Source organism: Monodon monoceros, unplaced genomic scaffold, assembly GCF_005190385.1.
Source record: "Monodon monoceros isolate NGI ecotype Baffin Bay Population unplaced genomic scaffold, NGI_Narwhal_1 Super_Scaffold_4, whole genome shotgun sequence".
Lineage (NCBI taxonomy): Eukaryota > Metazoa > Chordata > Mammalia > Artiodactyla > Monodontidae > Monodon > Monodon monoceros.
Window position 1 is genome coordinate 20,787,369 of NW_021703781.1, and position 14,760 is coordinate 20,802,128.

Sequence of the window (14,760 nt, forward strand, 5' to 3'; positions counted from 1 at the left end):
GAAAGCAGCCAGGCATGACATCCTTTTATTTGCTATCCCTTCTGAGCTGTGGTTTCTGGACTCTGCGAAATGGATCTCTCCTTCCCCAGGTTCCCCTTATTACTTCCTCATCATCCTTATCTTGGACAATCGTCAGCGCCGACTCAGAGGCCTCAGACTGACCCCAGCAGAGACAAGGCCAGCTGATTACCTTAAGGGACAGATGAGGCTGGCCCGCAGCCTGGTGGTAAAGGAATGTGCCAACTCCAAAAATACCTGCCCGCCGAGGGTCAGTCAGCACCTTGGCTGCGACACTGCATCAATGAGCAATTACTTTCCTACCTGCAAGGGCCCGCCTGCAGGGCAGAGTCAGTGGGTCAGGTGGAACAATAATTGTCCTTCAAGTGGCCCATACCCAGCACTGCAGACTCTTCACACAGAGACAGTTGCTGCCCACGGGGAACAGAGAGAAAAGAAGTGAAGTTTCCGAAAGCCACATCCACTCCTTGGGGGGACAGAGGGAAGGGGTGAGAAAACTCTTCTAACCGAGGAGTCTGGGACAGACTAAAATGAAGCGCTAGCCATTCTGCCCCCATGAAAAGGGTAGGTGGCTCTTACTCTACCAACGTGAACCAGTTCCTAAGATATACTGCTAAGTAAAAGGGACAAGTTGCAAAACTGTGCATACACTTTACTCCCATTAGTAGTTTATAAAGGAGTTCTGGATCTGGACCCACAGTCCTGACCCTATTCTCTCTCACTGTGTGACCTCAGGCAAGTTACTTAGGCTCTCTGTGCCACAGTTTCCTCATGTAAAACAAGGATAATAAGAGGACTGACCTCACAGAGTCACCAGACTTTGAGTAAATGCGCCCTCACATTATAAAGTGGTTGTCTGCTCCTACACCTGCCTTCCTGAGAGACTGTGGGCTCCTCAAGGACCAGGTCTAGGTCTTGGTTTCCTTATCCTTCCCAAACGTCGGTGCTATGAGGATTAGATGAGATGACACGTGTAAAACCCTCAGTGTGGAGCTGGCGGGGGCTAAGTGCCCAGCAAATTTGGGCTTTCTTGTTATTTCCTGTTCATGCTCACACCGGCCCTAAACAGATGCTCAGGAGGAACTAATGAACTGAGTTGAAAGGCAGGCTGTGAGAGACTGAATATACACACAGACAATGGCCAAACCAAGTATAATAATAGAACTGGGACTCATAACCTGAAGCATCCTGCCCAAGAAACCAAACCATTAGTAAAGCAGCCAGCCCAGGAAGCTAGTCTTCTGTAAGTCAGGCTTGTAGGAAGTCAGACTACTATCACCATCGACAGTCCAGGAAGCCAAGGAATACCCCCTGTAACAGTTGGCCCCAGATGGCTGGGACTTGATTACTAACCGACAGTTTCCCTAAATTTTTGTCCCAACATCCCACTCAGGACCAACCAGAGACAGCCAGATGTGCATCCTAGCCAATCCCATAGGACGCCCTGCTGCTGGCTGGCCCGCCCCCGCCTCCAGCTTCCCCAGGCCAATAGCCTGCCATCAGGCCCACCTGAAGCCTTCTCCCTTTCATCCACTACGAAGCTTTCCGATTCCTCTGCCTGCCTTTGAGTCTCTGCCAAATGCAAGTGACAGTGGCTGACTCCCTGGCTAGAGCGAACTCTGAATGAACAGCCTCCGCTGGTTCTCATTTGGGCGGTCTTTGTCTATTTCTGCAGGTGTGTCTTACACACCTCCAGCCTGGCAGGCCCAGGACACACTCAATAAGAAGAGCTGAATGACTTGCATCTGGAGGAAGTGGGGAGATGGGAACACAGGAGGAGAGGGGCCAGAGGAGCCACAGCCAGACCTCAGGATCCACTCTCCGCAGAACCGATGTGCCCTTTGGACAGATTCCATTTTTCCCGCCATAAGACGGTTGAAGGAGATCAATGGGATGTAATCATTTAAAGACCACCCAACTCTGAGGCGGCCGTGACCCCAGCAGCAGAAAGTCCCCAGGGTACCCACAGGAGACAACTTGGCAGTCAGGGAGCAAGCAGGTGGCTCTCTCCCCAGCACCAAGGCAGCATATACCCACTCTGTCAAGAATATATACACTACCAAACGCAAGGTAGATAGCTAGTGGGAAGCAGCCGCATAGCACAGGGAGATCAGCTCGGTGCTTTGCGACCGCCTGGAGGGGTGGGATAGGGAGGGTGGGAGGCAGGGAGACGCAAGAGGGAAGAGAGATGGGAACACATGTATATGTACAGCTGATTCACTTTGTTATAAAGCAGAAACTAGCACACCATTGTAAAGCGATTATACCCCAATACAGATGTAAAAAAAAAGAAAAAAATCTAGGAGACGATGCTAGCAGGCAGTGCGGAGCCCAGCACAGCCTATTCAAGTCTCCTCTTCACACATAAAAGGAGAGGGTTTTTTTACTGGAAAGAGAAACAAAGGCTGGGGTCCAGAGCCAGGTGGGTCTCTCAGCTCCAGCCCCTCCCTGCCTGGTCACCAACCCTAATCCACGGCTGCCTCTGTGAAATCCAATTACTGGGCACATGACAGCCTTGCCTTTGTAATCGGAGGTGGCGTGGGGGGAGCCAGGAGCCACCAGAGCACGGGAGGGGGTTCAAACGGCATTCTTCAACAGACTTCTGATGGAAGGGTATCATGACGCATCACGAATCCAGGGGCCCTAAGTGTGTTTCTCCACACTCGCTGCTGTGTCCCTGGAGAGGGCCTACTTGCTTATCCCACAAGGCACTGCCATGTCAAGTCCTTTCCAGGCCCTTGAGCTCACGCAGGTGGCCTGGAAAGGCAGCCCTGGCTGCAGGGTGGGTGACCTCGGTGTACGGCTCTGACAGCCCGGACGAGTGCTTTCTCACCCTGACCTTCCTTCTCCACCCGTGAGGTGAGATGGCAGTGACAGCTCTAATATTTTATGGGAGATTCTCCCAACTGGTGGCCCACAGGCTAAGTCTAGCTTGCAAAATGTGTTCTATTGGCTTCCAGATTAAAATAAAAATTAAGTAAAAATGGATAAAATTCATATAAATATCCACCTTTCCAGCTTCAACTGAATAAAACTATCAGAACGATCCCGTGGCACATCTGGCAGAAGCTGAGTAGGGCCTGTAGCAGGTGGCCACAGTCCCCACCACTCCCTCTTGTTCCATGCCCAATCTGAGTCACTCATTACCTACCTGCTAGTCTCTTAAGCGTTGGTGTTTATAACCCCTGAACTATGGTCTCAATCTTGGCTGCCGGCACTTTAGAACGACTGATACTGATGTTAAGAGATACCTAGGCCCAGGCCCACACCCAGACATTCTGATTCAACTGGTCTTGGGGTAGAGCCAAGGCAATGATGTTTGTAGAAAAACTCCTCAGTTAATTCTAATTTCAGCCAGGCTGAGAGCTGCTGGTCCAAGGGCCCTGGCAGCTGGGAGGACCCGTCTCACCTGTGTAAAGAAAAAGCCACCAGAAAAAGAAGGACGGGAAAAGTGGGCCTGGTCAAAAGCACCCACAGGTGCCCCTGGGGAAACACGTGTTGCCCTGGGATCCCCTCCACCCCCAACATAAGCACTTTAGCTTTTTAGGCACAAACGCAATGAGCTTTGTGAGCTTCGGTCAGAAACGACAACATAGACCAATCCCTCCTGCTTGCCCTTGTGTTTGCGCCCAGTCTAGGTCCTGCCTGTAGCTCCCTCCTGAGCCACTGTCCAAGCTGCTTCCTGTCCCTGCACTGGGTTTGCCAATTCACACCTCTCCCCTCCCCTCTTGACTCCGCCCAGGGCTCGCACCTCCTGTAGGAAGCTGCATGAAATATCCTCCTCTCTCGGGCTTCCCTGGTGGCGCAGTGGTTGAGAGTCCGCTTGCCGATGCAGGGGACACGGGTTTGTGCCCCAGTACAGGAAGATCCCACATGCCGCGGAGCGGCTGGGCCCATGAGCCATGGCCGCTGGGCCAGCGTGTCCGGAGTCTGTGCTCCGCAACGGGAGAGGCCACAACAGTGAGAGGCTCACGTACCACAAAAAAAAAAAAAAAAAAAATGCTCCTCTCAAGTCCCTCAGGTACCATCAGCATTTTACTTATTGGTTTCTCTAAACAGGCTCTTAGACTCCTTTCATGCCCCTATTGGATAGAGAATTCCTGAAGTCAGGAATCACTTCTCCTGTGCCCCCTGTGCCCTCCCCAATTCTCCCACCCCACTATTTCACGAACACACACCAAGCGCCCAGGCTGCAACTCCATCCCACGGGTCACTGAGTGGCAGTGGACTCTTGCAGAAGGATGGAGGGGCTACCTGGAGAGTGGAGAGCGGGCACTGCCGCCTGCTTGTCCACCTGGAGGAGCCATTTCAGATGAATCTACAACGCCCACCTGCCAGCCTCCTGCCCACCTCCCTGCCGAGCACCCGTGCCTGCTTGCTGTACGTGTGCACAGCACAGAAAACAACAGCCCTGGCGTCTGTCACTCCTGAACTGAGAAAGCAACATGGGAGAACAGTGCTAGGTTGCAGGGGGGTTGGGGCATGGCAGTCAGACGGGGGCTCGTTCAAGTCTACCGAAAAATAACTACTCCTGAGCTGCAGGACCCCAAATACTCTACTGGTCTGTTCAAAACAAGAGAATCACTCTGGGACCCACACCCTTGACCATGAGTCAATCTGATTCACAGCCAGCTAGAGGCAGGAGTGGCACTTAGAGATTTCCAGAGGACACAGGTCCACCCTTAGAGCCTCCCCTTGGGAATGATTTCCTGAGACTAGCTGACTGGGGACTAGCCCTGGTGACATTCCCTAGACAGGGTCGGAGCCTGAAGGATGAGGGTCAGCATGCTCTCCTGGCCTCAGCTGACCAGGGCCTACCTTGGAGCTGACAGAACGTGGTCATGAACTTGCTGGTGAGGGACTTGAGCTCATTGTTGGCCAGCGTGATGAGGTGGATCTGGTCGGTGACATTTCGCAGGACCTTGTAGATGCCGATGGGGAAGGAAACCAGCTTGCACTCGGCCAGGTCTGCAGCCAAAGGACAAAGACCACAGTTAGCAGCCACAGCTGCCCATCGACTCGCCCCAAACCCCACAGACCCAACCCTGTATCTCCTCCCGGCCTCCTTTGTCTCCTACCTGGCTCCCCTGTGCCAGGCTCAAGACCCTGCCGTCCCTCCTCCAAAAGCCTTCATCACCATTCATCACACTTGTCCCAGTCTCACACACTGAACCTAACAGTTTATTCTAGCACCTTCTCTAACAGCACAGCCTGCTAGCTGGAATGCAGAAGACAGAGCTCTGATGACCAGCACTCACAGCCGTGTGCTTGAGGCCCTGAAGGATCCACAAGTCCCTCCAGGATCATGAGACTCAATGGCGAAGCCAGGGTCTTAAGAGTACTTTATAATAGTCTACTTCTTTGAAAACAGGCAATTCACACAGACTTTGTGGTATGACCTTCTTCCCCATCCTGTCACTCTGAAGACAGGTCTAAGAGGTAGCAGGGAAGCCTCTATGAAGAACAGTCTGGCAGTTCCTCGAATGGTTAAACCTAGTTACTGTATGACCCAGCAATTCCACTCCTGGGTATATACCTGGGAAAAATGAAACCATGTGTCCACACAAAATAGTACACAAGAATGTTCACAGCAGCATTATTCATAATAGCCAAAAAGTGGAAACAACCCATGTGTCCACTCATAGACGAATGGATAAGCAAAATGTGTGTATCCATAAAAAGGAATATTGCTTGGCAATAAAAAGAAATGAAGTATCAATATATACTACAACATAGACAGGCCTTGAAAACATTATGGTAAATGAAAGAAGCCAGTCACCAAGGACAATATATTGTATGAGGCCATTTATATGAAATGTCCAGAACAGGCAAATGTACAGAGACAGGAAGTAGATTAGTGGTTACCTAGGGCTGGGGGTATTGAGGGATGGCAACTAAGGGGTGAGGTGTTTCTTTGTTGGCGTAATGCAAATGTTCTAAAATTGGATGTGGTAATAGTTGCACAGCTCTGTGAATATACTCAAATCACTGAACTGTACACCCTAAACTGTATGGTATGTGAATTATATCTCAATAAACCTGTTTCATATATATGGCAGCAGAGAGACACTGAAAGCATGGAGGCTCAGAAATTAGACTGTCCAGCTCATCTAAGTCACTTAAGTTTCCTGAGCCTCAGTTTTCTCATCTGTAAAATGGGGGTATCGTTGTCTACCTAGCAAGGCTGTCAGGAAAAGTAAATATAATAATATGTACTAACCAAGTGCCTGGCAGATAAGTAGTGGGAATGCTAAATACAAATGCTGTTTCCCTACTCACCTTCCACTTTGCTCTCCCCTTCCCACCTTACCCAAATTGTCTCCATGCTTCAAGGCCAGTTCCCATCCCACCTCTTCTGGAAATCTTCCTGGATCACCCCCATTACTGGTGATTGCCCCCCCAACCCCGATCAGGAGCACTCATCAACTCAGACAGCACTGCCCCATCTCTCAACAAACTCTTGTCTTTTCCCCAAAGAGGCCGGGCTTCCCCAGGCACCTCTAAGCCTTTGAAGATTGTTCCAGTATTAATATACAAGATTCAATAATATTCCTATATGCCAACAATAAAATACAGTTTTTAAAGATCTTATTCTGAACAGCAACAATAATGCAAAGTCTATAGAAATAATCAAAATTTAAGCCCTTCTCCCTTATCTGCCTCACAGAATTTCTACTCTGGCTCTAATGCCAGCTCAAATGTCATCTCCTCCACGAGGCCTTCCCTGACGGCCCTAAGCTCTAGCCTCTGAGTCTCATATGGTGTAAATGAGACCTCTTCATCCTGTATTGTATTAACCTCCTTTTGTGTCTGCTTTCCCACTGGACTGGGAAGGCCCCCAGAGCACAGCGTCAGCAGAGGTCCACCAGGCTTGGAGGGCAGGGCAGGGTTACTGGTGACCTCATTAAGCTGGTTTAAGGAAAGAAAGGGGACAGGTGGGGGTAAGGGCAAAAGTCCAAAAGACTGAGGAACCATAGGGGTAGGACATCCTGTTAAGAAGTGTCTTTAGGGAATTCCCTGTTGGTCCAATGGTTAGGACACCGAGCTTCCACTGCAGGGGGCCTGAGTTCGACCCCTGGTCGGGGAACTAAGATCCCACAAGCCGTGTGGCATGGCCAAAAAAAAAAAAAAAAGAAGTGTCTTTACTGCTTGCTCTGGTCCAGGGCTATGTTAGGTGATCCCAGCCCTGCGTACCAGTCCAATGTCAGGTACCTGCTCTTATATCAGCAAGTGGGGTTTACAGAAGAGAGTGCAAGGTCCTGCCGGGAAGAACGAATGCCCAGAGGTCAGACATTCAGTAAAAAGAGATCAAGGGCTGGACCTAGACCAGCTCTGTAGGCTTGAAGTTTGGGGCAAGCTGAGGATTCTTGAAAGGGCAAACACTTCCAAACAACGAGCCCCCTAGTGCTTGGTGCCAGAAGCACAAAGAAAGGAGTCTTGTGGTTGTGAATCACAACAGCCGCTTTGGCTAAAAGCAACAGATCTCAGACCTGCTAGGAACAACATCAAGGAAAACGTCAGAAGCTTTCCCTTTAAAACAAAGAGCAAAATAAGGATGCCTTCCATCATCGGTATCCCTGAATATGGTCTTAGAAGTTCTGGCCAAAGAAATAGAAAGCATAAACATTAGAAACAGACAAAATTATTATTAAGTGCATGTGAGATGACTGCATAACCTCAACAAAGCAGGCATCTGACAAAGTACACAAATTAAAAAGATCTCAGCAAAGTGGCTAATTAAAAGTACAAAATTCAATAATATTGAATTGCCTATATGCCAGCAATAAATATAGTTTTTAGGATCCTATTCCAAACAGCAGTATAATATAAAATATAAAGATAATCATAATAGAAAATATATCTGACCAATATTAAGAAAAGTAGTTCTATTTGTAGTTTTTTAAGGAACCTCAATACTGTTCTCCATAGTGGCTGTATCAATTTACATTCCCACCAACAGTGTAGGAAGTTTCCCTTTTCTCCACACCCTCTCCAGCAATTATTGTTTCTAGCTTTTTTGATAATGGCCATTCTGACCGGTGTGAGGTGATACCTCATTGTAGTTTTGATTTGCATTTCTCTAATAGGTAGTGAGGTGGATGGACCTACAGTCTGTCATACAGAGTGAAGTAAGTCAGAAAGAGAAAAACAAATACCGTATGCTAACGCATATATATGGAATCTAGAAAAAAAAACGGTACTGATGAACCTAGTTGCAGGGCAGGAATAAAGAGGTAGACATAGAGAATGGACTTGATGACATGGGGTGGAAGGGCGAAGCTGAGGCGAAGTGAGAGTAGCATCGACATACACACACTACTGAATGTAGAATAGTTGGCTGGTGGGAAGCAGCAGCATAGCACAGGGAGATCGGCTTTGTGCTTTGTGATGACCTAGAGGGGTGGGATAGGAAGGATGGGAGGGAGGCTCAAGAGGGAGGGGATATGGGGACATGTGTATGCATATGGCTGATTCGCTTTGTTGTGCAACGAAAACTAACACGGTATTGTGATGCAATTATACTCCAATAAAGATCTATTTTTAAAAAAGATTAAAAAAAAAAGTAGAAAGGTTCACAAAGATATTTTTACAAATGGGAGGACTTCCCTGGTGGCTCAGTGGTTGAGACTCTGCCTGCCAATGCACGGGACATAGATTTGATCCCTGGTCTGGGAAGATCCCACATGCCACGGAGCAACTAAGCCCGTGCGCCACAACTACTCAGCCTGTGCTCTAGAGCCTGCAAGCCACAACTACTGAGCCTGCACGCTGCAACTACTGAGCCCACATGCTGCAACTACTGAAGCCCGTGCACCTAGAGCCCGTGCACTGCAACAAAGAGTAGCTCCCACTCACCACAACTAGAGAAAGCCTGCGTGCAGCAACAAAGACACAATGCAGCCAAAAAAAAATAAGTAAAAAATAAATAAATAAATAAAAATAAATAAATAAATATAAATAAATTAAAAAATGGGTTTGTACGTGGAGAGATATAGCATTCGTTGACAACAACTTAAAATATTGAAATAACAGTGATTTTTTAAAGAAGTTAATTTACAGATTGTTTAATGCAATTCCTACTCAAAGCCCAGAAAGTTTTTTTTTAAACTTGATGAAATGGTTTTAAATTTCAACTAGGGAATAAGCAAGCAAGACTCTCTAAAAGAGAAAAAGGTGGAGTGATAACCAACTTTATAAGGCTGCAGTAATTAAAACAGAGGGTAATAGGAAAAATAGATCATAGAAAGAAAATACAGTAACTACATAGGAAGAACATACAGATCCATAGTCCAGAAAATACAGACCGTAAATAATATGTCATAGTTTAATAAACACTAAAATGGAGGCCTCACAAATAAATTAGGGAAGGGAACTGATGTCAGAATAACCAATTAACAATTTTGGGAAAATAAGAGAAAGAGACTCTCAATTAACCTAAGAATCAAAAAAAAAAAAACTCTAGATAAAATTGCACTTTAAATATTTTTTGAAATGAAATCAAAAAATCAGAAGTAAACAGACTTATACAACCACTTAAGTGAGGAAGACTTTCTCAACCGAGGAGCCTTGAAGAATCACAAAGGAACAGATCAACAAACCTAACTATAAAAAAATATGAAACACCTGGATGCTTAGAAGAAAATAAGGCAAGCAACAGATTGTGAAAAAGGATCTATAAATAGGATACATAAGTTGTTATATTGATTATTTTAAATGCTCAATGTAACTCAATTTAAAAAAGGCCACCAGATGATAGATATTCACCAGAGAGAAAATATAATTAGTAAATAAATATACAGCCACTGATATGTATTGCCAAACTGCTTTCCAGGATATTTATACCAACTTACATATATTCTAGCCAACAAGTAAGAGGATCATTAAAAAAATCCTTGCTAATATGATCAGGGGAAATGGTATCCCTTGCTTTCATGAGACTGATTATCTTTTATGGTTAATTAACCATTTTTATTTCCCTGGTGGAAAATCTTGTTCAGGTCTCTTGCTATTTTTCTATTTGGAGTTCTGGCATTCCACCCACTCAATCACCCCCCTAGGTGTTGGTAGAGGTCCCTAAATAATATTATCAACCTATGTCTGTTCACTGTTTTTCTTTTTTTTTTTTTTGCGGTACGCGGGCCTCTCACTGTTGTGGCCTCTCCCGTTGCGGAGCACAGGCTCCGGACGCGCAGGCTCAGCGGCCATGGCTCACGGGCCCAGCCGCTCCGCGGTATGTGGGATCTTCCCAGACCGGGGCATGAACCCGTGTCCCCTGCATCGGCAGGCGGACTCTCAACCACTGCACCACCAGGGAAGCCCTTTTTCTTGTTTAATAGTTCAAGTTATAGCATTTAGGTGTTTTTTTTTTTTAAGCAGAATATAAAAATTATATGCACACAGTAATTCCAACTATATACAAAAGTATACATGCCTGGGAAAAAAGACCAAAAGGAAAATAACCAGAATGTTAAATGGTTATTACAAAGGATTTGAGCAATTTATTACTATTTATAGTCCTGCTGTTTATTTTGTACAAAATAAGTACCACTATTTATCTGCATAAAAATATTTTAAGTATATATGGTGATGCTTTACTTTTAAAATAGAAAAATAAACGTATCATAAAAATAGCTTTTATTGGAAAAAATAACCTGACATATTCAAGGATAAACTGAAGCCAGCCAGCTCCTCATCAATCTGAGACACAGAGAAGGCAGAGCCATGAAAGAAAGACGGTAGCTCTCTGTACTGGACTGAAGTCGAAGTTACGAGTTGGCACTTTCAGCACTCAGGCACTACTGAAGAATCATATAATGAACTCTGCTCCCCAAAGTGGGGAAAGAAAGTGCTCACGATGAAGGCCGAAGAGACATAACACCACTCAGGTTATTTCCAAGGATCCTCAAAGCAGCTGTCTTCCAGAGGAGATCAGCTCAGAAACGCCCAGCCCACAGCCTTGTTCCTCCCACCTGGGCTGCCCACACGCCATCCCAACTGTACACCACCCCACTCTCTCAGTCCCCAGCGCAAGCAACACATGGCCTCTGCAGCCTCACTTGCCCACCGACACAGTCACAGAAGCATGTGGCCCGGCATCTGGGGCGGTTGGGGGCTGAGGGACCAAAATGCATCCACACCTGTTGCTTTCATTTATCTTCCACAAATAACTACTGAGGTCCTACTGTGTGCCAGGCACCGTTCCGCATTGTGCCCTGTGGCTTCCCTATGATTTTTTTGTTCTTGGAGACTCCGTCTGTTCCCTCCATCCTTTGATTGGTGTTTGGGTAGGAGTGTGCACCATGGAGCTCCTGCTCAGAACAGTCTGGCTGCCTCTGATGGCAAAGGCCCCCAAGGATTCCTACAAAGTGCCCTGCTGGGATATGATGCAAACGCCCCCATCCAGGCCACGTCACCAGCCACTAACACTGCCTGTGAACTCCCATCCCAACTGGGAGGACAGGCCTGTGATCTCCGGCACAGCTCTCCATGGTCCCTGGGTCAAGGATATGGAGATCCAGGGGGCTTCCCTGGTGGTGCAGTGGTTAAGAATCCACCTACCAGTGCAGGGGACACGGGTTCCAGCCCTTGTCCCGGAAGATCCCACATGCCGCGGAGCAACTAAGCCCCTGCGCCACAACTACTGCAGCCTGCGTGCCTAGAGCCCGTGTTCCACAGCAAAGAGAAGCCACCGCAATGAGACGCCCGCACACCATAACAAAGAGTAGCCCCCGCGCGCCGCAACTAGAGAAAGCCGGCACACAGAAACGAAGACCCAACGTAGCCAATAAATAAATTAATTAATTAATTAGAAAAAAAAAAAGAATACGGAGATCCAGGTACCCAGACCTTGCCCAGTCACCTTCCCATCTGTACAGATGGAGCAAAACACTTCATGTCCATTCCCTGGGTGGGGTGGGGATAATAATAACCATAAATAGCACCACTCACTATTTCATGTGAGCTAGGCTGTCAGAACTATCCTCTCTGTACACATGAGAAAACTGCAAGTAAGTGACTTGCCCAAGGTCATTCAGCTAAATGTAGGGGAGTAAGATTTGGATACAGGTTAGGCTGATCAGGCAGCCAGGGGTAATAACCATTTTGCTATCCTGCCCCGCTGAGTCAAGAATGTGCCCAGTTGTCTCTAGGCCAGAGAAAGTGGAGTCTCTGCTGAGCAGCTCAATGGGACACCAGGGCCTTGGCTACAAACTCCTGTAGGCCTTTCCAGTTCAGCACCTGCGATCTGGGAACAGAGGCCCTGCAGCCTTCTTCATGAGCCTTTTGTCCTCAGGAACTTCTTCTCCAGGTCTAATTCAAAGGATGGGCACCTTCTATACCCACTATGCCTGTGTGTAGTAGAGAAAAGCCCCTGGGGTTGAGCCAAGTCCAATGCTCACGAGGGCAGACAGCACAACTTCCAGAAGACACAGCCAGGATGTAGCTGGGGGTCCAGGTCCCACTAAGGGAGGGGGGGACCCTACCGAGGGAAGAGAAGACCCAGGCTGGAGACAGGCAAGTCATCCTCCAGGAGCCATGGGATGTCACCGAGAGTCCCATTCTCTATGGGTCCTCAGAGCTGACAGGACGGGGGCTAGTTCAGCAGTCATAAGGAAAAGGTTCCATGTGAGGAAGTAAGTGCAGCGTCATGGGGTGATCAGGCAGGGTCACCACTGAGAGGATTCCTGAACCAGATGGAGGCTGGGTGATCTCAAAGTTCTCATTCAACTAAAAAAAACAGGCATAGCTAGCATCACGAGTACTGACCATGTGCCAGGCACAGTTGCAGGCGCTGTTTACGTATTAATCATGAGTTACCCTCACAGGTGGAAAATAAGGCCTGTGTTGATAGGCCAATCGTCCAAGGTCATTTGGGGGAGATGATGGAGTGCAAAGAATCGAAATGCAAAGATTCCAGTAGGGTGACCAACTTGTTTTGGTTTGCCTGGGACAATCCCAATTTTAGTACCAAAAGCCCTGCATCCTGCAGGACCCCTCCTTAGCCCCAGACAACTCAGGACAATTGGTCGCCTAAGTTCAGGCTGCACACTGATGGATAAGAGGTTACTAGAATCAGAGAGGAGAGAGGGACGGTAACCCAGCCATGGGCCATGGCATGCGCAAAAGCCCAGAGAACCTTCATTTCCTCTGAGGCTCCACCTTTGAGCCTCGGCTCCTCCTGCAATTTTCTGGAGCCTCGCCAGAGGGAAAGGAATCATTTCATGCTACTTGGTGGTGCATGCACGCCCACAGGCTCCATCGGGGCTGGGGTTACTAACACAGGGTCCTCTGTCAACATCTGTATGGCAGCTGGATTCAAGTGTGCCTTTCCTCAGTGCCCCCGGCACCGACACTTGAGCTATAGTAGAGAACAGAGACCCTTGGGGGGAAGGCACTGTAATAAACACAAGGCGTAATTATCCTCATAATCATAATTATTGTCACAAGAAGGCCAAACTGCATGTCCCCAAACCTCTAATTAGAATAGTACTTCGTGTTAACAAAGAAGCTCTTTAATTCAAAATGCATGGGTCCTTAAAGGTTATCTCGTAAATTCTAACGAAGGCCTAATGAAAAGTAACTGGTGGGCAAAACCAGGGCAGAAAACGCAAAATCCAAGCAGTAAACAGAACGTTCTGTGGGAAGTCAGGAGGGCTGAGTCAAGCTTGTGTTGTTCCTTAGAAACAGAACTCTGACCCCTGCTCAGTTCCCGCTGAGAGGTGGGCCTGGTGACAGGGCCCTGTGCAGGGAGCGCAGAGGATCATGGAGCCCCTGGTAACCAAGCCACAGGACCCGAGGAGAAAGTGTTGGGGACTCAGGCTGGCGGGTGTGTGGGCTCTGTGGCCTGACCAAGATGCAAGACTCCCCAGGCTGCAGGAGGAAATCTGCCACCAGTCCCACCCAGAATGTCTTGTTTTCACAAAATATCTCTTTTCACAAATGTCTTTTTTCGTGGACTCTTTTTTTCAGGATTAGAAGGAGGCTGAAGGCCATTGAGCCCATGTTTTCCAAATTTCCCAGTAAGAAGCATCTGGAGAGGTGGGTCCTAGGCCCCTACTCCTGAGATTCTGCCTCAGTGGGTCTGGAATGGCTCCAGGGAATTTGTGGGGTTTTTTTGTTTTGCGGTATGCGGGCCTCTCACTGTTGTGGCCTCTCCCGTTGCGGAGCACAGGCTCCAGACGCGCAGGCTCAGCAGCCATGGCTCACGGGCCCAGCCGCTCCGCGGCGTGTGGGATCTTCCCAGACCGGGGCACGAACCCGTGTCCCCTGCATCGGCAGGCGGACTCTCAACCACTGCGCCACCAGGGAAGCCCCGGAATTTGTGTTTTTTAACAAGTATTCCCAGGTGATTCTTACCCATAAGCAAACTTGGGAAATACTGAGTAATGCTGCCTCCAATCTCAGACCTGAAATTCTCTCAATGTCTCCACCGGAGGGCACAGAGTTCTTCTTCAACACCTCTGATGATGGGGAGCTCCCCTCCCCTCCACAGAATGGTTTGAACTGTTAGAGAGTTCTTTCATGAACCATATGATCACTGCTACCCTGCCACTACCTAGTGGTCCTTCTGCCCTCTTGGATCACACATAGGTATCTGCTCCCAAGTGACAATGCTTTACATATATGAGGATGAAGGACATGACAAGCTTTACTCCAGGCAAAACATCTCAGAAACCTCAATCCCCATGGTTTTAGATGCTCCCTTCAGAGAGTCTGAACAGCCCAGCTCAGACCCTGCCCCAG

The 14,760-nt window shown here is 48.0% G+C and overlaps 1 protein-coding gene across 1 annotated transcript in view; it reads right to left on the minus strand.

Annotated features, from left to right (window-relative positions):
• Positions 1–14,760, minus strand: part of LRRC20 (leucine rich repeat containing 20) — a 63,886-nt gene that overhangs the window by 23,366 nt on the left and 25,760 nt on the right. The window contains exon 3 of the mRNA XM_029201297.1: positions 4,837–4,986. Coding sequence (XP_029057130.1) covers positions 4,837–4,986 — 150 coding nt within the window. The remainder of the gene's footprint in view (positions 1–4,836; positions 4,987–14,760) is intronic.